At 32.5% G+C, this 25,417-nt stretch overlaps 2 protein-coding genes and 1 pseudogene across 2 annotated transcripts; 1 reads left to right on the plus strand and 2 right to left on the minus strand.

Moving 5' to 3' along the window:
- The first annotated feature begins 420 nt into the window (after nucleotides 1-420).
- Nucleotides 421-8,072, plus strand: LOC110624205 (polyadenylate-binding protein 2). Its single transcript, XM_043960920.1, has 9 exons — nucleotides 421-1,068; nucleotides 4,750-4,868; nucleotides 4,970-5,626; nucleotides 5,727-5,804; nucleotides 5,874-5,963; nucleotides 6,234-6,371; nucleotides 6,539-6,712; nucleotides 6,787-6,990; nucleotides 7,636-8,072. Exons 1-9 carry the CDS (start codon nucleotides 837-839, stop codon nucleotides 7,876-7,878), a joined length of 1,935 nt encoding a protein of 644 aa, XP_043816855.1. The 5' UTR covers nucleotides 421-836; the 3' UTR covers nucleotides 7,879-8,072.
- A 452-nt stretch (nucleotides 8,073-8,524) lies between these two features.
- LOC110624206 lies at nucleotides 8,525-11,926 on the minus strand (annotated as a pseudogene).
- Nucleotides 11,927-13,391: 1,465 nt separating this feature from the next.
- LOC110624635 (organic cation/carnitine transporter 1) lies at nucleotides 13,392-16,306 on the minus strand. Its single transcript, XM_021769849.2, has 2 exons — nucleotides 15,747-16,306; nucleotides 13,392-14,789 (listed from the first exon to the last, which is right to left on the minus strand). The coding sequence occupies exons 1-2, from the start codon at nucleotides 16,213-16,215 to the stop codon at nucleotides 13,603-13,605; spliced, it is 1,656 nt and encodes a 551-aa protein (XP_021625541.1). The 5' UTR covers nucleotides 16,216-16,306; the 3' UTR covers nucleotides 13,392-13,602.
- Between the last annotated feature and the right edge of the window lie 9,111 nt (nucleotides 16,307-25,417).

Below are 25,417 nucleotides of genomic sequence, written 5' to 3' on the forward strand. Positions count from 1 at the left end.
AAATTTATAATTTAATTAATAATTAAATTAATATATAATATAATTAAAAAATTTAAAAAGGATAGAATTTTTTTATTAACTCTGTAATTATATAGAACAAACCCGTTAATTCCTTAAAAAACTACAGATAATAATTCTCCTTTGTCATTTACCAATAACTAATAAGCGTTCGTTTGAATTGTCACTCACTAATTAGCTACTTTAAAAAAACTAACGAAGCAAAGTAGTAGTATACCCTTCACGCGCTCCGACAGTCCGTGTTCTTAACTGCTGGCTCCCCATCCTAAATACCCATCCACGGTAAACTCAGTTTACTTCCTGATCCCGTCATGTGGACCCCATACACCTACAAAATCTAACGGCGGAGATCTCTCCTTTACATAATACTAGGGTTTTCTCTTTACCCAAACTCCTTTTCCCTCTATATCTCGCTTTCAGCCTCCGAGTCCCTTTCCTTACAGAGCAGTTCCTCCCCCCTTCCCCCCTCTACATCTTTTGTCACTTTCCCCACGCTCCGCCAGTCCTTTCGGCGGACAAAATCACCGTTTCTTCCTCCGCCTTCCCTCTCCTCCCCTATCAAAAACTCAAAAACATCAAAAAAATTTAGAGCAAAATACTAGCAAAAAAAAAAGAGTGTATCCTTGTTAGTCATTTTATCGAACACTTGCTGCGCGCTTTTATCGCGTTTTATTTTGTTTAAGCTCCGTTTGGTTTCGCATATACAGATCGATTTAGGGTTTGGTGTTTTGTTTTATTAGAATAAAAAGAGGAGAGGGAAGAAAAATTGAAAAAAAAAATTAAATAGGAGTTTTTCCAAGAGAAAAAGAAGGGAAGAAATGGCACAGGTTCAGGTTCCGGTTCAGGCTCAGGGTGTGAACGGCGGAGCAAACGCGCAGTTCGTGACGACGTCGCTCTATGTTGGGGATCTGGAGGCGAACGTGACCGATTCTCACCTGTACGACCTGTTTAATCAAATCGGGCAAGTAGTTTCAGTTCGGGTTTGCAGGGACTTGACTACCCGACGATCGCTCGGTTATGGCTATGTTAATTATAGCAATCCTCAAGATGGTCAGTATTTTTTCTTCTGATGTTTTTTTACCTTTTGTTCAGTTTTTTAGTCTTAATTAATTACGGAACCACTTCCTTTGGTTTAAATGAACTTGAAATCTAGAATTCATTTACACTGTTTGGTTCAATTCCAATTCCTAAAATTTTGTGGAATTCAATTGAATTTCATATTTTGTATGTTTGGTTTGAAGAAAAATTAGAATTCAATTCTAAAAATTGAATCTTCTGGAATTGTTTATAACTAAGAAAAATTAGAATTCAATTCCAATTCCTTCAAATTTTGATGGAATTAAAAAATGAATTTCACAAAACTTACATAATAATGTTTTGTGGACTAAAATACCCTAACAAAACTTTTCCTCTCAGTTATCATTTATTGTACTAGTTAATTAAATAAATAACTGAAAATTAATAAATCATTAAAAAAAATATTAATGATTACAAAATATATGATTAAAAATTATTTTAATAAATAATTATACTTTTTTAATTTTTATATTATTTATAAATATTAAATAAAAGTAATAGATGTTACTAAATAATTGGCTATCTATCTTAAACCTTCAATTTCTTCAATTGGTTGAATTGTTAAATGGAATGGAAACTCACACAAATATAACTCTATGTTATTTATTTTAATTTTATCAATATGTTGTTAGAGAGTTTATGAATGCAATTTTTCCAATAAGAGAATATATACATACATATATATATATATATATTACCTTTTAAGGGTAATTTAGGAATTGAGAGCAAATGAATTTTAATTATGAACACTATGTTTGGTTTAATTTCAATTTCTAAATTTTTATGGAGTTCAATTGAATTCCATGTTTTGTGTGTTTGATTTGAATAAAAATTAGAATTTAATTCTAGGAATTCAACTCCATGGACTTGGTTATGACTAAAACCAATTCCTATCAAATTTGATGGAATTTGAAATGAAACTTACACAACAACATTTTTTGGACTAAAATGTTCTTCCCAAATAATTTTCTCTCAATAATTTATTCCTTGTACTTTATTGGTCATTAAAGTGAAAACTATAAAGGTACTTTTCTGTTTATCTACGATTATTATATATAGACAATTTATAATATATTTTCTTTATTTTTCTAATTTTATAATATCTAAGTTTATTTTCTCTTACTAATAAAATTGTTCATTTTATTATGTAAACTCCAAGTCATGACAATTTATTAATATATTTTTAATGGGTTTATATTTTTGTTAGTTGTTATAAATTTATTAAATATAAAATTTTTTGATAGAGCATGAACTTTTTAATTTTATTCTTTAAGGATAGTTTAGGAAAAGAAAAGATGAGTCATGTGGAATTCAATTGAATTCTGCATTTTAAGTAGTGTCATACCAAACAATGAGATTCATTTCAAATGAATTCTATTTAGAATTCAATTCTACATAGTTTTGTAAGATAAAATTGAACCGAACACTATAGAAATTAAACCAAACAGAAATTATATGGAATCCAATCAAATTCTGTACTTTAAGTTCTATCAAACCAAACGGTGAAATGCATTGGAAATGAATTCTATTTGGAATTCAATTGAATTCCACATAATTCTAATCATAGAATTGAATCGAACACTATGTTAGAGTGAATTCTAGTTATGATTTATTTGTAAATGAGTTCATTTGTCCTTATTTTTAGCCCAAAAAAACCCATACTTCCCAAATGTTATATTAAATAGATCTTGTTATCATATAATTTTAGAATGAAATTTTTATTTTTAAGATGCCTTTAGTATAATTAGTTTTTTCTTTTTTTTTTTTTGCTTCAATTATTAACATTGTACTACTAATGTTTAATTTCAAAATATTAATTTCAAATGTTCTATGTGAGGGAAAGATAGGAGAGGGGAAGGTGAGAGAAATGGAGGAGAGTGAATGAGAAAGACATGCATATTTTGATCCAAAAAATGTTAGTCTTAATTATGTGATGGTCATTTGAAATTTCACCTATTTTGATGGAATTTGCATTCTATAGGATTGAATTTCCTGAGTTGAAATTTACAATTTTTTTGCAAACCAAAGATATAAAACATAGAATTCAATTGAATTCCTCAAAATTTACAGCATCCATTTGTAACCGACATATTTTACACTTTTTTTGAATTTGTTTGATTAGTAGTAATCTTAATAAATATGCTCAGATCATTTCTCACTTTATAAAATGTGTTTTTATCTTTAATTTCTTGTGCGAAATGGTGATGGCTGATTTTGACAAGTTACATTGCATCACTGCCCATTGTTATAATTTTTTTTTTCATGAAGGTGTATTGGCTGGTTCTGAACTTCCTTGCTTGTTTTGTATTCCTTTTAGAAGAAAAAAGATATGCCTTTTCTAATGCAGTGCTAGCAATACTCTTAGGTGTGGTTTCTGTGGTTTTAGTAATGTTATGTTTGAATGAAAGTCACTTATAATGTTTATATCAATATAAGATAGAACAAAATGAAAAGGTAAAAAATTTGATTATTGATATGGAATCGGCTGAATGATGAGTAATAAACCATGGTTTTGCAATGAATGGTAGAAGCTATAGGGACATAAAGTATCTGGACTCTTGGGCTGGCTTTTGACCCTCACCTAGCTTCAAAAAAATCTCTGTATTCATGCCATTAATGGTTCATGATTCATGAATTCCACAATTGAATTGTGAGATTCATTGGTTGAGCAGGTGGTTATTCATTTGGGATTCATCAAACATTTGCTGTTGTTGGAGGGGTTGATAAAATGGATTACCTTTGTTCCATGTGGAACATCTTTTGGTTTCCGAGAAGTTACAACACCCAACTATGAGATGATGGGTTCAATCCTTCTTCTCTTTCGTACCTAAACATGAAAAAGATCATGTATTATGTATTTTGTTTCTCGAATTTTACTTTCCAGGCTAAACTAAGGGAAGCAGTTGTAGCCTTTAAATTTAGGGGTACAGCTGAAGTTTGTTCTTTTTGATGTATGCATGCCTGTGAAATGCATTATCTCGGTTTGGCAGCTAATGCTCTAAGGTCTTGGCCAATCCCTTCGCATGTTATAATAAATTTTGAACCTTTTATATTTGTGGGTCTGCCAGTTGTAATGTAAATTTTATCTTTACATTTGAGTGCTTAGGATGCAGAAATAAAGTAGCCAAAAAGCTGACTGAATATGTCATTGGATTGTCTTTTGACTTTTATTCAGCTTGTAGGTTCTGGGACTTCATGTTATCTCTCAAAGTAATTCGTTATTTTAATGTAAATTTCTCAATTGGACGAAATCTGCACCCAAATGAATATTTTTGTCTTTCATAGAAAACACAAGCAGGACAAAAACTGCTTTGTTGCTGGTTTTCCACATGCAAAGAATGGAAATATAAACTCCTCATTTCATTATATGTTGTTATACTGTGCGACTGACAAATAATAACATGCAAGTATTTTGCCCGTACATAGAATGATTTATAAATTGGGGAGCTTTACCTTGAAGGATATCATACATTGTTAGGAATACTGGTAGTAGATGAACAACCAATGAATATCTATGCAATGAATGTATTTACTTGAGGCATAAGTTGAAGTTGAAGATTTTTCTGCATCTGAATTAAAGCTCCTAATTCCCCCCCCCCCCCCCCCCCCCCCCCCCCCCCCGCGATGGCACTTATGCTTACATACTTTTGACAGCTGCAAGGGCAATGGACATGCTGAATTTCACACCTCTCAATGGAAGCCCCATTAGGATCATGTATTCTCATCGTGACCCTAGCATTCGCAAAAGTGGGTCAGGAAACATATTTATCAAGGTATTCCTTTAGATGCCGTGTCATTTTTTTTTGTATAATCTTGACTTCCCAATCCACAGTATACATTTCTTTTACTGAAATTTTATATTTAAATTTAACAGAATTTAGACAAGGCGATTGATCACAAAGCATTGCATGATACTTTCTCGGCATTTGGGAACATCCTATCTTGTAAGGTGGCCACGGATTCCTCTGGCCAGTCAAAGGGCTATGGGTTTGTGCAGTTTGACAATGAGGAATCTGCCCAAAGGGCTATAGAGAAGTTGAATGGTATGTTGTTGAATGATAAGCAGGTGTTTGTTGGACCTTTTCTTCGCAAACAGGAAAGAGAGAGTGCCATTGACAAGACAAAATTTAACAATGTCTTTGTAAAGAATCTCTCGGAAGCAACAACAGAGGATGATTTAAAGAAAATTTTTGGTGAATTTGGAACTATCACGAGTATTGTTGTGATGAGGGATGGAGATGGAAAATCAAAGTGCTTTGGATTTGTCAACTTTGAGAATGTAGATGATGCTGCTAGAGCTGTGGATGCCCTTAATGGAAATAAATTTGATGACAAGGAGTGGTATGTTGGGAAAGCCCAGAAGAAATCTGAAAGGGAAAATGAATTAAAACTTCGATTTGAACAGAGTATGAAGGAGGCAGCTGATAAGTTTCAAGGGGCCAATTTGTACATTAAAAATCTAGATGATAGCATAGGTGATGATAATCTTAGGGAGCTCTTTTCTCCATTTGGTACAATCACATCATGCAAGGTATTTAGCATTCTGTTTTGGAATAGCAACTAACACATATGATTTGCTTGATAATCAAGCGATTGAAGGTCAAATCATACCCATATTTGCATGTGAATAGGTTATGCGAGATCCTAATGGAATAAGCAGAGGTTCAGGATTTGTTGCATTCTCTACTCCAGATGAGGCGTCTAGAGCTGTGAGTGATATATATATATATTTTGGTAAATGCCATCTTAAAATGACACATAATTTACTTTTTTTATAGCTGATGGAGATGAATGGCAAAATGGTTGCTAGCAAGCCTTTATATGTTGCACTTGCACAAAGGAAGGAAGATAGAAGAGCCAGGTTGCAGGTATGCTTTTTCTTCATGACATTTTGAACCTCCAGCCAGTAGTTGGTGGAGATAGGTCTTGTTGTCATATAGCTCCTTATATATGAATGTTATATATGCATGCTTGACACCTCTCTTTACCTTCTTAATGAGATGTTGCCTTGCATGGCTTAGTTGAAATACACGAATGATCTCTTTTTCTTTTATTAATCACTGTGGCAGTGATTCATTTATCTTTCTTCATATTGATCAATTTCAAGGGGTTATGTATGGGTTTTCATTTTTTTACAGGCTCAATTTTCTCAAATGAGGCCAGTTGCAATAGCACCTTCAGTTGCTCCTCGTGTGCCAATGTACCCCCCTGGTGGTCCAGGACTCGGACAACAGATATTCTATGGACAAGCCCCGCCTGCTATGATGCCTCCTCAGGTAATTCTTCTTGATGTTGCTTGCTTCAATTATTTTTATTACGTGTTTCATTCCGCCTATGATTCATATGCATTTGGCTTTTAATTAATCAAGTTCGGTACGTTATTTAGATATAAATATCTTGACTAATGTGGTGCTCTCTTTGTTATGATTTATGTCATTATTAGCCTGGATTTGGATATCAGCAGCAGCTTGTACCTGGCATGAGGCCTGGTGCTGCTCCAATGCCAAATTTTTTCATGCCAATGGTCCAGCAGGGGCAGCAGGGACAGCGTCCTGGTGGTCGACGGGCTGGAGCTGCTCAGCAATCACAGCAGCCAGTGCCACTCATGCAGCAGCAGGTTGGCAGTGGTCTTTCTCCTTATAGATTTATTGACAGTGTGATACTTCTTGTTTAATGGTTTATTAATGACAGATGCTTCCAAGGGGGCGTGTCTATCGCTACCCTCCTGGGCGTGCATTGCCTGATGTTCCAATGACTGGTGTTCCTGGAGGGATGCTTTCTGTTCCATATGACATGGGTGGTATGCCATTGCGTGATACAGCTTTGTCTCAGCCAATTCCAATCGGTGCTTTGGCTAGTGCACTTGCAAATGCTACTCCAGAGCATCAAAGGACGGTATGCATCAGTATTTGTGTTATCTGCTTATTGAAGAGTGACGTAGTGCATGAAGCATCCTGCATTTCTTATGTTATCTGTTCATTTGATTTTGTATTTTCTCGGCCTGTGAGTTGAGGATGGATTGGGGATGTCTGTCTGATTCTTTTAGGCTTTTTACCATCATTCAGTATGTTGCATTGCACTAATGTGGCTATGTAGTACTAGAGTATTGATGGCATAAAATGTTAGGGCCATCTCCTATATTTTTTCAAGTAGTTATGGTTGATCTTAAGGCTCCGTTTATTTCATTAGAAAATATTTTATAGGAAAATATCTTTCATATTTTCTGGCTTTCGGAGCACTCAGGAAATTGGTCAATGGAAAATAAGTTCCTGATCAAAGGGAAAATTAAGTGAATTTTAAGGAACAGAAAAAGTCATTTTCGAGATTTTGATAATTTCATTAATACCTCTACACTTCTTACACGTAAATCTTACTAGCAACCTTTTATTTTTACTATTTTGACCAAACAATGAATATTAAGTTATTTCCTTGGAAATTGCTTTTTGCATACAAGTTATTTTATGTGTAACATGGAGCCTTAAAACTTGTATTTTTTTAATGAACAACATTTAATTTTATTTTCTTGATGAATAAATGTAGTTGCTGGGTGAGAATCTTTACCCTCTGGTAGAACAGCTGGAGCCTGATGCAGCAGCTAAGGTGACAGGCATGCTTCTAGAGATGGACCAGACTGAAGTTCTGCACTTGCTCGAGTCACCAGAAGCTCTTAAAGCAAAGGTTGCTGAGGCGATGGAGGTTTTGAGGAGTGTTCAGCAGCAGCAGGCTGGTGGCGCAGCTGATCAATTAGCCTCGTTGTCATTGAATGACAATCTTGTTTCGTAGGTTGAGTATGAGCCTAGGCTTTGAGGTGCAGATTTGGAATTATCGTGTGTTCCGATACATTTTAGAATGATCTTCATAGGGACAAAGGAATTGGTTTTGGTTGACTCAGATTTTTTAAGAGTTGTTTTGAAGGTTGTTACATTTATACTTCCAACTGCTTTAATTATGCGAGTGATGAGCACTTGTGTTTCTTAGTTGTGTTTGGAATGATACCTTTGTTTTGCTTGTCTTTAAGCCGTATGAATAATTTGATCTGAAGTCTGCAGAATTCGTTGTCAGATAAGATGCAAATAGAAGGCACTGAAAAATGCGCAGGATGGGGACTATGATTTGAGAATTCAGTTAAAATTGTAGTTCATTTAAAGGCTATACCTGATGCTTGGAAGACGAAAGATTTCGGCAGGGGTTGGATTCAGTTCTCCATTCTGTCGAATGGCCCTGAAGCATTTGAAGTGTGCTGTTATTCAATCTGATTAAGAGGCTGATCTGCCTTTTATTTTCAATATCTGTCAGTGATTTGTTGCACATATTACAAAATTAAGATGAGACTTCTGCTCTAGCCACACCAAATTATCATGTTCTGCCAATGTACATGTTGAAGTATTAGTTTCTCTTCTACTTCACCAGTTGCATATCCTGTGAATCATTATACTTCATTATTTTGTTTTTCATCTTCTTCTTGCTGCTTCACGGTTTCATAAAGAGGAGCATTTTTAGTCTCAGGCAGCCGTAAACCCAAAACCCCACTGAAGATGGATACGAGTTCGAAGACAAGAAATGACAGCGATGGGCTCAATCGACCAATCACAACCATCGCAGGTGATATTGAAGCCCCCTACATCAAAGCTTGCCTCAACATTGAAACAGCAAGTTTCTTACGTTTGTCAGAAAAAGCTCAATGCGGTAAATATACAGAACATCAAATGCTGTTTAAGCTGTCATGAATCAAATTCCTTCCAAGTATAAGTTGAGGCCAACTCCCACCTGATACATCACTCTTTGCTCGTCTTCCACGCGAGAAAACGATGCAAAGAACGCAGGAAGCACCAGTTATGAACGCAGACTGAGAGAATTGAAGACGCCTGTTTGTGAAGCTCAAGAGTACAGTTCCTATAACAACTGCAGGAATTTCCATTCACTGCAACTATGAAATAGAGATTGAAATTGAGATTTTCAACGTTTAGTTGAATACCATAATAAACAAAACCAACTCCAAAGCTAGTTATCATAACCATGATCATTCTTCTAGCAGCCCACTTAGTGCTCCACAAGCTTTCTTTATCATTTGCCTTAGTTTCAGCTAATGCTTCGCCACCCACTTGAGATACTGAAGGATTCGCGAGAGTTAAATTAGAAGGCAGCTTCTTGCCATTGAGTCTGGCATATCTCTGCAATATCTCAAGAGCTACTTTGCTTCGGCCTTTTATGAGAAGCCAACGAGGAGACTCGGAGACGAAAGGGAGAAACACGAGAGAGTAAACAAGGGGAAAAAGTGAAATGACTTTGTATAAACTCCTCCAGGAAGTTCTGCAATGATAGGCAATTGAAGGGAGAGAAAGAAAGCCAGCAGAGAAGAAGAAGAAGCCCATACTGGCCAACTTGGCCACGCCATTTCCGGCCAACGGTTAAGTGGACAGAACAAGACAGCAAATGCCGATTCCTGAAAGAGAAAATCCATTTGCGAAGCGGAGAAGTGAATAAATCCAAATATTTGGTGAGAGGGAAGTGAGAAAAGCTGTTGTAGAGGTTAATATGCTGAGAGAAGCACTGCTCTTTTTCTACCTAGATATGCATCAGCTAGGAACCCAAAACACCTGACCCTGCATAAGGATTCAATATATATATATATATATATCCTAAATTTCAACAAAAATAGTTAAATTTTACAATAATATGAATCTCATATTTTATCATAAATTTAAAATATATGCAACTTTTTTAGATTATCATTCTCCACTCATCTCCCTTTTAGGTTTTATTCTTTTAGCAGGGGATTAGTGGTATGAAAATTCAAATTTAAGTTTTAACAGGTGAAAAATATATAATATATATATATATATATATATTTTTTTTAAATAAAAATTGGAGAGTAAAATTTGAACTTATCATATTTACTCAAATATATTTATCATCAAATTAAATATCTTTTTAATTTAATAATAAAAAAAATAAATATAATAATAAAGTAAAAACAAAATAATCATAAAAAATTCGTCTGTCGTTGCAACTGTTGACTATGTTAACATGTAAGCATCATTTGACGCGCAACATATCCATCTCATATAAATATATAATAGAATTATAAATTTTTTTCTTAATTTTAAAATATTTAAAAGGAAAATTATTTTTTTTAAAAAAATAAACATCAATATTAATGAGATTAAAGGATAAGCAAAAAGTGAATGTTTTCTTAAAAAACATAATGTGGATTTGTTGATACTTTTAAATAAAAAAACTAATTCAATTCAAAGAAATATACTTTTTGTTTCTAAAAATGAATTATTTTCTTAAAAATTTCATAATTTTATACGACAAAATTTACAACATCAAATAAACATGTGTAGAAGTAATCACTATTACAAAATGAATCAAGTATTTTAAATTGTTTTAACCGAAAACAGTTTGAAAATTATTCCATCAATTTTTATAGTAAACAAAATTATGATTAAAAATATAGTGTTATTAAATACAAAATAAATTATTTATTAAAATATATTATTATATATATAAAAATTAAAAATTATTATAATAATTTTAAACTATCTTAAAACTATTATTTTAATAATATTAAGATCCAATCTAAAAAATATGGTAGTGTAATCATGATCTGAAAAACTAAAATTATATTAAACAACTATTTTATCAATTAACTTTAAAATTCTTAAACTTTTACAAAATTTTAATTAAATTTATTATTCAAATCTACTTCTTAAAATAGTCCAATAAATAAATATTTATATTCACTATATTCTCTATTTTATTTGATCCGACAAATTCCTATTTAAAATTTATATAAATTATTTGATTATCCATCATAAAATTTAAATTAAATTTAAAACATTCAAAGATAACCACAAAAACTAAATTTATTTAACTAACAGCAGATAAAAAAAATATTATATATATATTTTTAAATTTTAAAATATATTATCTCACTAAAATTTGGTAAAGAGAGTACCCAAAAGAGAACCAAGAAAGAAGATTGAAGCATGTATGCCAGCAAGCAACCTTCTTTTATTACAGATTGATCGATAAATATATATATTTGTTGTGTTCTCGAAATTTTTTTGAAAATTTTTAATTCTTCTCTGCGTTTTTGCTATTTGAACTAGAGGCTTGCCCAAACCTATAAACACTTTGATCTATTTTTGTGATTCTCAGTAGTTTCTCAACACTTGCAATTGCTAAATTATTTTTTAGATTTATTTTTTTAATTATTTTTTAGTATTAGCATCATTTTATTATTAAAAAATAAAATTTTTTTCATCTCCTTACTTGCCATGAGAAATTGGTATGTCTTTATTATAGAATTCAAGTTCTTATGCCATTTGTATGCTAGCTTAAATAGAATAAGTTGATCATTGTTCATTTTATTAGTCTTATTTTTAAAGCTTGTTTTGAAAGCTTATGAAATATGGTCCTTGTCTAAATAGTTGGATAATGAATACATGTTTTATAAATAAATTGCTGCTCTTTGTTAAGAATAACTTTAAAGATATTGTCTAGACTACATGTTTATATGAAAATTAAGGGGAGTCAAAAGGCTAAATAAAAAAATATAGAAAAAAATAAAAAATTAGAAATATATACACTCATATGATCCACTCCTCTAGTTGCTTGATCAATTGGTTATCAACCCGATGGTGCAAGTAGTGCAGTACTTGGTGATCCCTTAAGGTGATTCTGTATGGAAAAATCAGTGTTTGAGAGAGTATCACCTCTTTTGGACCGTTTAAAAACTCGCCCTCTACCTTTTAATTAGGTAACCATGAGTGGAGCTAGTAGCCACCTGAGCTAAATCATCTGGGGTAAGTGGCTCAGTAACCATTTGTTTCACGTTCACTTTATCGGTTTCAGGTAAGATATAGTAGGGAGTGTAAAAAAATAATAAACCCCCAAGTCTTTAAATTTTATTAGTCTAGTCAAGAATTCCTAATAGTCTATTATTGCATGATAATTTGGTTCTTTATAACTTAAATTTCAGATTGGTTGAGGACATGAATGTGTTTATTGTTTTTATTATTTTGAATTTTTATGCTTGAGGACAAGCAAAAGTGCAAGTGTGAGGGAATATGATGAGTTGCAAAACTCACAACTTTTTCTTTAATTTCATAATTTTGCTATGATTTTGGTATAAATATTCATTTTTATTTGAAATTTAATTTTGTACAGGTTTTTTGAGCGGAAATTGAAAAAAGAAACAAAAAGAGGCTGAATTTAAGAATTTTTAGACCAAAGGTTGCAACCTTAACCAAACTTGTAGCCCAAGGAGATGGGAAGTTTTAGAAAGTGCTACCTCAGCAGATTTTGCCACTTAAGCAAGGATAAAATAAGTTTCAAGTTGGATCAAATACAATCAGATTATGATAAAGATAAGATAAGAGTAGTATAATTTATTTTAAATTATTAAATTTTATTTTTTTGTACCTATATAAAGACTCCTAGAATTAAACCTAGATCATCATATTTTTCTTCTCTCCCTCATCTCCTCTCTTGTTGCCGCCCCCTCTCTTCTTCTCCATCTTCTTTTATTCTTCTTCTTCTTTTCTTCTTAATTTTATTATGATCTTTAGAGGCTAAACAATTATTTTCAGTTGAAAGTTAATTTAAATTAAGGTTTTATTCAAGTTGTGAAGTTATATGCTTCAATTTTTTTTCATTTTATTACTATTTTCTGTTAATTTCTGAATTCGAGGAATACCACCTTCATTGTTGTTTTCTTGAGAACTCAAGAGATCCATTGAATCTCTTAGAAAGATAACATGCATTAAATCCGTAATTGTTTAATTGGATTAATAACAAGTAACAATTAACATATTAGTTTATGTTAAGGAATTAGTAGATTTGATTTAAATAAACGCGTGTTTTTATTGATCAAGTTTGGATTATTCTCTCTTAATGCAGTTGACTAATTAAATCTACACACGTGTTGGGGTTATTAATTAACTAGAAATTAATTTAAACGCGAAACAGATTAATTTATTCATAAGGAAGAATTGGTGGGATTCTAACTAATGATCAACTATAAAACACATCAATTTGATTACATTCAGCTGAAAGTTTTAATTAATTATTTATTTTTTAAATTTTAATTGTATTATTTATTATTTTTCTTTTAAATTTATTTTTCTTGACCTGCCAAGACAAAACTACTTTCATAAAAAAAACTCTCTCCATCTCATTTTTTGTATTAAACTATTAGGTCTCTGTGGGATCAATACTCACTTATCACATCTACAAGTTTTTATTAATAAAGTAAATTTTAAATTAACGGATTCGATATTCACTTCTCATATCTATAAATTTTTATCAATATTTTAAATTTTAAATTGACGGATTCGACATTATTCATTTGTTTTACATATTACAAACTTAATATGAGACTTCTGCTCTAGCCACACCAAATTACCATGTTCTGCCAAAGCATTCCATAATAATACCAAATATCTGTACATCTAGAAGTACTAGGTTATCTTCTACTTCACCAGTTGCATATCCTGTGAATCATTGTACTTCATTACTTTGTTTTTCATCTTCTTCTTGCTGCTTTAGGGTTTCATAAAGAGGAGCATTTTTAGTCTCAGGCAGCCATAAACTCAAAATCCCACTGAAGATGGATAGGACTCCGAAGACAAGAAATGACAGTGATGGGCTCAATCGACCAATCACAACCATCGCAGGTGATATTGAAGCCCCCAACATCAAAGCTTGCCTCAACATCGAAACAGCAAAGTTTCTTACGTTTGTCGGAAAAAGCTCAACGCAGTAAATATACAGAACATCAAATGCTGTTGAAGCTGCCATGAATCCAATTCCTTCAAGTATAAGTTGAGGCCAACTTCCACCTGATTCATCACCCTTTGCTCGTCTTCCACGCGAGAAAACGATGCAAAGAATGCAGGAAACACCAGTTATGAACGCAGACTGAGAGAATAGAAGACGCCTGTTTGTGAAGCTCAAGAGTACAGTTCCTATAACAACTGCCGGAATTTCCATCAATGCATTCACTGCAACTGTGAAATAGAGATTGAAATTGAGATTTTCAACGTTTAGTTGAATACCATAATAAACAAAACCAACTCCAAAGCCAGTTATCATAACCATGATCATTCTTCTAGCAGCCCACTTAGTGCTCCACAAGCTTTCCTTATCATTTGCCTTAGTTTCAGCTAATGCTTCGCCACCCACTTGAGATACTGAAGGATTCGCGAGAGTTAAATTAGAAGGCAGCTTCTTGCCATTGAGTCTGGCATATCTCTGCAATATCTCAAGAGCTTCTTTGCTTCGGCCTTTTACGAGAAGCCAACGAGGAGACTCGGAGACGAAAGGGAGAAACAGGAGAGAGTAAACAAGGGGAAAAAGTGAAATGACTTGGTATAAACTCCTCCAAGAAGTTCTACAATGATAGGCAATTAAAGGAAGAGAAAGAAAGCCTGCAGAGAAGAAGAAGAAGCCGTACTGGCCAACTTGGCCACGCCATTTCCGGCCAACGGATTCAGTGGATAGAACAAGACAGCAAATGCCGATTCCTGAACGAGAAAATCCATTTGCAAAGCGGAGAAGTGAATAAATCCAAATATTTGGTGAGAGGGATGTGAGAAAAGCTGTTGTAGAGGTTAATATGCATGAGAGAAGCACTGCTCTTTTTCTACCCAGATATGCATCGGCTAGGAACCCAAAAACACCTGACCCTGCATAAGAATTCAAAATATATAATTATTTTAACATGTAAGCATCATTTGACGCGCAACATATTCATCTCATATAAATATATAATATAATTATAAATTTTTTTTCTTAATTTAAAAATATTTTAAAGGAAATTTTTTTAAAAAAAATCAAACATTAATATTAATGAGATTAAAAGATAAGCAAAAAGTGAATGTTTTCTTCAAAAACGTAATGTGGATTTTTTGATAATTTTAAATAAAAAACTAATTCAATCCAAAAGAAATATACTTTTTGTTTCTCAAAATGAATTATTTTCTTAAAAATTTCATAATTTCATAAAACAAAATTTACAACATCAAATAAACATGTGTAGAAGTAATTACTATTACAAAATGAATAAAAGTATCTTAAATTGTATTAACAATTAAAAATTATTACATCCATCTTTATTATCGAAACGTAAAGCAGCAGTACAATTAAATTTTCATAATAAAAAAAAATTACGGTTATATAAAAATTAAAAATTATTACAATAATTTAAAACTATTTTAAAATTATTATTTTAATGATATCAGGACAACATTTTTACCTCAATCTAAAAAATGTGGTAGTGTAATCATGATCTGAAACACTAAAATTATATTAAACAACTATTTTGTCAATTAACTTTAAAATTCTCAAACTTTTACAAAATTTTAATTAAATTTCTTATTCAAATCTACTATTCTTAAAATAGTCCAACAAATAAATATTTATATTCACTATTTTCTCTACTTTATTTGATCGACAAATTCCTATCTAAATTTATATAAATTATTTAGTTATCAATCATAAAATTTAAATTAAAATTAAAAATATTCAAAGATAAACCACAAAAACTAAATTTATTTAATTAACTGCAGATAAAAAAAATTATTATAATTTTTTTTTAAAATTGTAAAATATATTATCTCACTAAAATTTGGTAAAGGGAGTACCCAAAAGAGAACCAAGAAAGAAGAGTGAAGCAGGTACGCCAGCAAGGAACCTTCGATTACAGATGAGACCCCACTCGGCAACAGTAGAGCTCCTATTCCCACCAACCCACTCCCATGTCCCCGGCGGCAGCCCACAAACAGAGCCACCACCCCCTTTGCCGTCACCGACGACGGAGCTGCACACAGGTGCCATCTCTGCCGTAGAATTACCCGAATGGAAAGGTGGCGATATGCATCTCCAAGAAGGTGGCTGTGCATCGCTGAAGATGGTAACCAATGCGTTCTGAGAATCGAAGATCCAAGCCAGAGATACTAACAATACATGCAGTATCTGCGAGATTCCTAGGGATCCTACGTAACCTTCTACTACTTCATCTACTGTTAGCTCAAGCTTCGTCCCTCTTTCTGCCATTTCTATGTTTATTCCATACACAAGCTCTTTTGCTTCTTCTTCTTCTCCTCCTTTCATTTATGGGGAAGATTAAGACTCTCTTGGTTTAAAGGATCTCTTTGCCATGCATAATATGATCTATTTCTATATATAGAGAGAGAAGTAGAGAGTAATTGGTTAATTAATTAAAACAATAAGGTGGCTTTAACACATACAACAAATACATATTTAGAATGCAATCTCACAATATATGATAAATTTTAACTTTTTAAATATATTATGGGTAATAAGATTAATTTACATATAATTATTATAAATTTTATAAATTTAAATATTAAATAAATTTTAATTTTAATTTAAATATCTAATAGGTTAGATCCTGCTAGTACTATGGCATAAATTAAATTTTAGTGGTATTAGAGTATTTAAGTTTATGCCTTAATCAAAGTTAATTATAAAACAATAATTTAATAGAATCAGGTTGATATTCTGAGATTCAGAGAATAAAGTTTTTGTGTGTGTAAACTTTTTCCATTTAAAGGTACTCATTTCCTTTTATTCTTTTCTTTTTGCTTGTCTGGGGTAGGGTGAGCATTCGGTCGGTTCGGTTCAAAACCGAACCAAACCGAAATAACCGAAAACCAAATTGAATAACTTTATAAAAACCGAACCGAACTGAATAAGAGTGATAACCAAATCGAACCGAACCGATCTGATTCGGTTCGATTAGATCGGTTCAATCGGTTAAACCGATTTTTAACCTTTTCTTTGTTTTTTTTTTTGAAATGGGATTTTTAAGTTCAGTTATCTCGATTTCGAACCGATCTGATTCGATTCGATCGGTTCAAGTCACACAACAGCACACGACAGCAGCGACATGCGACGGCCAACGCGGTGCCAACGATTGCATGGAGAGAGAGACTAGAGAGCGACGGAGGAATGAGTCGGCGTCGCTGGGTCACGCAGCCGGAGGAATGAGGCAAGGAGGAGTCGGGTCGCTGGGTCACGCAGCCGCAGGAGGAGTCGGCGACTAAGGTCAGAATGCATCTGTAGCCGTTGCAGTAAACAAACGGAGGTAGGAGGAGGACAAGATCTTTCAAAAAATTAGAGTGGGGCATTTCGAGGGCACTGAAAGGCAAATGCGCTTCCCACAGGTATCACCGTTAGCGGGCTACACTGCCTCCTTCGACTGGAGGTCAGCGGCCAAATAGATAGTCCTTAAGGGGATCTCTTACTTCATTAGAACGGGAACTGACACAGGATATATCCCTGGTTGAACGGCGAGCCGTTGATCCACCAGCCATCTAGATCCCACCCGATCGCAGTGGAAAGGTTTCAGTCAGTTAGCTCAATCATAAATAGATAAATCGACGAGTGGAATAGAAAGAAGATTCTCCACCGATGAAATGAGGATATAGCAAATCAGATCATACAAGGAGGACACGCAGCTGGAGGAATGAGGCAAGGAGGAGTCGGGTCGCTGGGTCACGCAGCCGCAACGTACAAGCCGATTTACCCGAAGATGGTCAATCAGTCAATCTCGCCGGGAAGAGAGTGGAGGTTGGACGGTGAAAGCGCCGCTGGAAGTGGTGGATGGAGGCACAGGCGGCGTGGAATTTGGAAGGGGGACAGCGTGAGACTCTGTGTGGGATGTGGCAGACGAGAACGAGAGGAGATGACTTTTAGATCTAGGGCAAATAAAGGAACTACTGAAAACGACGTAGTATTGCTGATTTCGGTTCGGTTCGGTTTAATCGAAATTTTTGGATCCAAAACTGAATCGAACCGAAATCACCAATTTTTTTAAAAATTAAACCCGAACCGAACCGAATAAAAAATAAAACCGAACCAAATTTTCGAAATTAATCGGTTTGGTCTGTTATTTCGGTTTAAACTGAATTCTGCTCACCCCTAGTCGGGCGCCTAACGGCCTCTCCACTACAGTGACGTCTGTCTCTGTCAGCAGGCCCATACCATAAATTGTCATACCTATATCAGGCGGCCATTTAATTTTCTCCAGTGCGCATGTGAATAGGGCTGCGAAAGGACGGGGCTTGCTCATTTCTCCCATGTCTCCTTCTTGGGCCGGCCGCTTTCTTACTGGGCTTGGACTCGCAGATGACCCAACCTATCTTCCAGGCTAAATCTCGGGTTGGAAGTCACTGGGCAAGCCTGACTAAGGGCGTTCCGAATTCAAGACCTGATCTACTTTTGTGGGTCCTGATTCATCTCAAAGGGAGTGCAAGGGCCGACGGTTATCACAAGTTATTCGTATTTATATTTTTTTCTGTTCCAATATCAACAAAATATAAAATTTTAAGGGTTAGAAGCATTTATTTCATAATGTATTATGGGAATAAAAAATAATGAGATTTTGAATTTAAGGTCTAAAAAACCAGTTAAAATAAATTTAATTTTATGATAAATTAAACCATCATCTTCTTCTAACTTTTAAAGAATGAATAAATAAATAAATAGTGAATCATCATTAAAAAATTTGCTTAATATTAAGATAATAGGAAAAGGAAATATTAATTAATTATAGTGTGTTACACTGCTTATCGAAAAGAAATATAAAAATTATTCATTTCATTTCATACTTTGTTGACTTTATTTTTTTATACATATTAAAAAATAATTTTTTTATTAATTTTTTAATAATATTAATTTTTTAATAATATTTATTTTACAAATATTAAATATTAAAAAATATTTTTAAAAATAAAATAAAATAAAATTATAATAGTAAATTTATATATTATTATAGTTTAAAAAAAGGTTTAACAATTTTTTTCCTTTTTTAGCAAGGGGAGACATTGCTTCCTCACTTCAAACCGAAAAATAAAAATTAGATTTAAAAATAGAAAAAAAATCACCTTAATTTTTTATAATTAAATTTTTTTTGTTAAAAAAAATATCTTTTATTTTTTATTAATATATTTTTTTTCTAAAAAGAAAATGGGAAATTGTTCAAAGCAATTAGTTAACTTTTTTTTTTCTTCCTTTCTCTCAAATTTCAATTCATACAAAGAGTTTTTGGTAAGTTTACAACTATTGTTCTTAGGTTATATGCTTTATTGTATATTTGAGGTGTATTTCCTTCAAAAAAAAATATTTAAATATAATTTATTATGAATTCAAAATATAAATATGTGAATTTTATATATTATTAAATAAAACTTGAGTAATGATACAATTATTAATGCAAATGACGATAATGACCCATGATACAGACTCAATAATTCCCTTATCTAAAATTATTTAAAAAATTAGAGAAAAGCTAATGTGGTGCACAATTTGGCCACCCAAAATGGGAATAAATGCTTCTGACTATGCCTGTGGGCTGTGGTGGCCACTCATACTAAGTGCTATTCCACACCAAACCACTATGGAGCCAATGCAATGTATCAACTTCAATTATTTTTTAAATAAATATGTCCAAACATGGCTTTCCACCAATCACACGCTGCCTGTTGCTTTATAACAAACTACTTTCACATACATATGAGTTATGTTGAGGATAAGGCATGATGCTAATAATTGTTGTTGTAATGTAATAACTCAGTTTAAATTAATTTAAATAATTATTTTATTTATTTTTTATTTAAGTAATTTTCAAGCTAATTAATATATTATCATTCTCCTACTTATACATTGTCAACGTGGGAAATCTTTTCACGTCACATTTGTATTTAATAAACTACATCTATTATATATTATATTATTGATTGATTATTGAGATATATTATAAAATATATATATAAACAATACAACTAATATAATTATTTCTGTAATATTTTTATTTATTTATTTTATAGTTATAAATAATTTTATTGATATATTAAAATTCATTTGCATATAAAAATTTTATAATTCATAAATACTAAAATGATAATAAGGTTTAAATAAAAAATAAAATTGGATTTTATTGAAAATGCAGTTGAGAAAGCACTTATTAGCTATTAGTCGTCTCCTCAAACTGAAGAGATAAATTAATTGTTGAGAGCTTATCAAATGTTAGCTAAATAAAAGAGTAAATTAAACATATTGAACGTATATCATTTAAGATACTATGTATTTATAAAATTAGTTTGATGTCTAATAATAATACGACAATAAATAAGATTATATATATATATATATATATATATATATAAAAGATCACATTTAACGTATTTTAGAGATAAAATTGAAAATAATTGATTAACATGTTTTAATCATATCTGATGATCTAAGTGTTGGTGTATTTGCCCTAAACCATTATCTTAGATCTTTTTATATGTCAATTTGGTTATTAATAAAAGATGTTTTATTATCATTATTATTAGTTTGCATGTTACATACTAATGATTAACATTCCTGATTACTTATTATTATGGTGATTATAAAAAAATATGACTAGTATGATTATTGATTGATAATCATGAGATAATTATATATATGTTGATATAATTCAATAATCATAGATATTTGTTAGAGAACAAAGTATTGGATGAACCACATTGAGATCACTACATGGATTATTATCATAAGTAAATCTCAAGATAGTTACGTTTTAATCTTTTGACTTGAGATTGTTATAGTTTCCAACATAAGGACTGTTATGTTTTGACATAACTAAACATTGTCTTTAATCGAATAATCATAAAGGTTCTGATTGAGCATAATAGAAATTATGTAGAGGATATTAAACAATCAAGATAGAATTTGTCCCTCTCTTTAAGAGAGATATCTTCTGGGCCCCTCGATAAATGAGACTGAGAAATGCATGGCCATGCTCAAATGAATTGATAGTGTGATCAATATCATTTGGTTTTATCAGTCTACTTAGAGATCGAGAAATCACAAGTTTGAACATTATAAGTTTGACATTAACCATGACTTATGTTCAAACTAGATATCGTGTGACAAAGGGATTAATTCGTGTTCTATTTATTAGGTTTTATTGGACTATCGATTCTCATATTAATTGAGTAGTCATAATGTCTTGCTAGAGGCTGCTTATGATTTATGGGTCTTGTGGGACAAGACCTATTGCCAATTAATGTGAGCTTATTGGGTCACACACAAAAGAACGTCGTTGATGTGCTATGTCATATTAATGGGCTAAAAGCCCATTAGTATAATTAATAATAATAAAGATGTTATTATTATTAATATTAATTATTTGTTACTATAAGATAATAATATTTAAAAGATCCGCAGTCTATCTGTAACTATTACAGATAAAGGATTTTTCCGTTTTTCTTTTTGAAAAAGGACTTATCACATAGATATTTGAGTATCTGCGAAATTGTGATAGTTGGTTATGAACACAACTCTTTTACGAAAAAAAGTATGAAAAAACAAAAAGACTGAAAAACGAACAAAACTCCTTTTGCGAATTGCGGGAGTAAGATTTTTTTTTAGTGATCATTTTTCTAGGCTGCAGATTGGGAGCACATAACTTATCCATCCTTTGAGAGAGCTAACACTCCAGACAGAAACGTTCTTGTGGATACTATTGAGGGTGTTCGTTTCAGAAACAGCACCATCAGTCCGGAACTGTATCTTCTCATCGAGTCTAACAGGTTAGTCTCTTATCATTCCTTTCAAAATAAACGAAGCACTTAGATCCTGGAAGGGAAACATAGATTTTTTATTATTTTTCGCTGCATCTTTTGGGTTGCAGTAATCTTTGGGTTTCCTAACAGTGGTATCAGAGCTAACCTGTGCTTTTCGTTTAAGTCGAATATGCCATGATTGATGTGCTATATGTATATATGTTTATTCGAATGGTATGAAAATTAAACTGTATAGTTCGTTTTACATATGATGTTAAAAACAACAGATTTATATGTGATATGAATCCATGTTATCTGTAAGTTTTATGTAAAAATTGTTTTCACACAGTATACACACGTTTTTCTGTTAATTGGATTAATAAGACATTTTTTTATTATAAGTGTTAATGTGATTAACAGGTTATTCGATTAAGGGTTTCAGAAAGATGTTAATGGTGATTAACACACATTTGTTACTATTGTTTGTTAATATAATTAATAAACAATGGTATCGTTTTCTGTATAGTCAATGATTGTTTGATATGATCAAACAATTACTGATCAGATCAGTAAAATTATTTTGACTGATATGCAGAATAAGGGAATTTAGGCATATTATTGTTAATGCGATTAATGGTTCTGTTTAGTGGGACCGCCATGTGCGTAGGGCCTTAGATATCGTTCCTGCAACAAATAAACTTTAAGCTAATAAGTTTATAACATGTTTGTATGAAATATGTTGTGATTATGTGAATTCTTGGCATGATGCATAGCATGGCCTTATTAACCTATGAGATTGGGTTTTTATATGGGATGTAATTTTTAAATATGGCCTGCGTGTCATTTATTTTAATGTAATAGTCTAGGTTTTCTTTTATTTTGTAAATGGAGATCCACAAGATGGAGGAGAGAAGACTCGTGCTTTCATGGTGATGGTGGAGTTGCCTCTAATGACGAGTAGATTTCATGGTGTGGACAAGTAAGCTCAAGATATAAAGATATGTTCCATTGCAACTAATGTAACAAGATTACATCTAGGTTGCCCCTTATGATCTTTATATTGGCTTATGAAGGTCATTTTAGATTTTGGTCATGCTATGTCATGTTTACATATTTTGTCATATATTAGTATGTGATGCTATGCATGATAGTCTATATATAGAAGCATATAGGATGCTATAATATATAAATGTAAGACAACATAATTAAAATTGAAAGTTGAACCCTCACTATAAATTTTAAGTTTTAATGCCACCCATATTAATGCCTATCAAAACTAAGATCACCAAAATGCAGGTTTTGCCAAAGCAAGGTACTTAAGTTATATTAGTAAGATAGAATGAGTAATAGTTGCTCATTTATTTAATTTTGATTGGACTTAATTACGCAATCAAAATGGTTTTAGGTCTAAGGCATTAGATGGGATAAAACATGCATTTGACATATGATGTCAATACCTCATAATCTAAGAGTTACAATAGATGTAATTAGTAAGGAGTTACCTACCTAAATAACTTAATTCTAAGCGTCATGCCAAAACTGACTTGGAATTAGGTGAAATATGGATCTTAGCCCACTAAAATATTATTATTGTAATAATTCATTTTTGTTGAGGGTTGTATTTTAGTGGGAGATTATTCACTTCAATATTAATTTACTAAATTGATTATATTTGCATATTTTGTAGATCATTATGGCTGCTAATAATAATTCTACTTTATCACTGCAATCCATCCTTGAGAAGGATAAACTGAAAGAAAATGGGACTAATTTTGTTGATTGGTTTAGAAACTTGAGAATTGTTCTCAAGTAAGAGAAAAAGTCCTATGTGCTTGATGAAGCTATCCCTGAACTACCTCCTGCTGATGCTACTAATGCTGTTAAGCACAAACATAAGAAGCATATTGATAAGCGGTAGTCGAATCCGTAAAAAATAACCTATTATTAATCAACAAATAAATTTGCAGATAGTGGCAATAGGGTCGAACCACAGGGAATTGACACCAAGTATCTTCCTAATAATGACTAAGGCAAGTAAAAACGAATAAGTAAAAGAGGGGGGTTTGTTTTGATGAGTTAAAAGCTAAAAGCAAAAGAGAACAATAATTTAAATAAGTGAGAATATCAATGGGAAAGAGATTCTAGCTGAAGTGTGAGCCTAATTCAGTTTGTTCAGAATTGATCATTGATTATTAAAGACTCCTATTTGATTTCAATAAATCAGTTTTGGTTGTGGAAGACGCTTCTCACAATCCAAATTCCTCCTTAGTTCTAGTTTGATTAGGAAACGTTCGCTAATCAAACACTGATCAACAAGTTGCCAAGGAACGTCCTTGGGGCATTTAGCATCGAACAACCGTTGATCGCATTAAGACTTAGAGAAACCCAATTCTATCCTTGCCAACCGCGTGGTCAAGGCTAGGTTATGCAACTGATTATATTTATGTTCAAACAATTTAAGCAATTACGGACCTAAATCATTCAAACAATTTATCACTTAAGCAATTTAAAAGCAATGGGCCCTTATTGATTCTAAAAGCAAAGTAATAATTATGGAAAAGATCAAATTGCATAAATATTGAAACAAGCAAGAGTTCAACAATGGAGTATTAAACCTCCCAATTCATCACAAATCTGAATATTCTCAACTTCAACTAGAAAATAATGAATTTAGCCACTCATGGTGACTAAAATACAAAAATAAAGAAGAAAAGAAAGAAGGAAAGTTTCTGCTGTGTTGCTGGAGAATTTCCGAGGATGGCAGATGCTGAAAGAGATCCTTTGCTGGTTTGGAGGTTGCCCTTTTATAGTTGGAGAATCTTATCCATCTAGGGTTTTGAAATCCCTTCTTGACTTGGTCTTTGATTCCTCTTTGGATATGGATTTTAATTGTAAAAGGAATTCCTTAGGTGAGAAATTGTCTCGTGGCTCCTGGAATTATGTTGGTAGTGATTGAGTTAGATTTGGACTTCTGATAATTCGAATTTCTAATTTCTACACTTTTCCCGCTCTGCTGTCAACTTCTGCTATCAAGGTGATTTGGGCAGTTTCTGCGAGTGATTTGGGCAAATCACTTGCCCAATCTGCCCCAATCGCTTTCTGGGATTCAGTCCAGTTTCTGTCTCTGTCTCTGCGAGTGATTTGGCTAGTTCCTATGAGTGATTTGGCCAAATCACTCAGACCCAATCACTTTTCCAGCTTTTTCTTCACTTTTTCTCCAACTTTCCAATTTCTTCATTTTCTGCAAAAACATGACAAAAGCACAAATTAAGCTAGAAAAATGTGTAAACAAACAGTAATAAATATAATAAAAATGTGGCTAAATTATGCTTGATCAAATACCCCCACACCTAGCTTTTTGCAAGCAATAAATAACTTAGTAAATCAAGCCCCTTTTTCTTTTGAGCCTAAGTACCACTTAATCAGCCCCCCCTAGACTCCTAAATTGAAGTATCACAGTATAGAGTACATGCACCAAGGTTGTTTCTTCTTTTCCTTGTTTCCCCTCACCTACCATGGTCAAGAAAAAGGTTTTTGATTTAATCATGCTTATTCTCTTTATATGAGCTCAATGCAACCTCTAAGAGTGACTTGCCCTTCTTTGAGTGTTTTATTTTATTTTATTCAGCAGCACTTTTTATTCTTGCTTGAAAAAAGTCACTAACCTTTTTACGCGAAGGTGCATAGTGGTGATACCCACCCCCGGTTACTCAATCAGTCACTTGTTCAAGTGGCTA

This window comes from Manihot esculenta, chromosome 10 (assembly GCF_001659605.2).
Source record: "Manihot esculenta cultivar AM560-2 chromosome 10, M.esculenta_v8, whole genome shotgun sequence".
Taxonomy (NCBI): domain Eukaryota; kingdom Viridiplantae; phylum Streptophyta; class Magnoliopsida; order Malpighiales; family Euphorbiaceae; genus Manihot; species Manihot esculenta.

Bases quoted from the DNA above. Each gene is read 5' to 3' on its own strand.
- LOC110624635 (XM_021769849.2), bottom strand. From the start codon at position 16,215: ATGAAAGGAGGAGAAGAAGAAGAAGCAAAAGAGCTTGTGTATGGAATA. The intron at 14,790-15,746 runs GTACTCCCTTTA...ATTCTTATGCAG, and splicing joins CTTTCTTGGTTCTCTTTTGG to GGTCAGGTGTTTTTGGGTTC.
- LOC110624205 (XM_043960920.1), top strand. From the start codon at position 837: ATGGCACAGGTTCAGGTTCCGGTTCAGGCTCAGGGTGTGAACGGCGGA. The intron at 5,964-6,233 runs GTATGCTTTTTC...ATTTTTTTACAG, and splicing joins ATAGAAGAGCCAGGTTGCAG to GCTCAATTTTCTCAAATGAG. The intron at 6,372-6,538 runs GTAATTCTTCTT...TGTCATTATTAG, and splicing joins CTGCTATGATGCCTCCTCAG to CCTGGATTTGGATATCAGCA.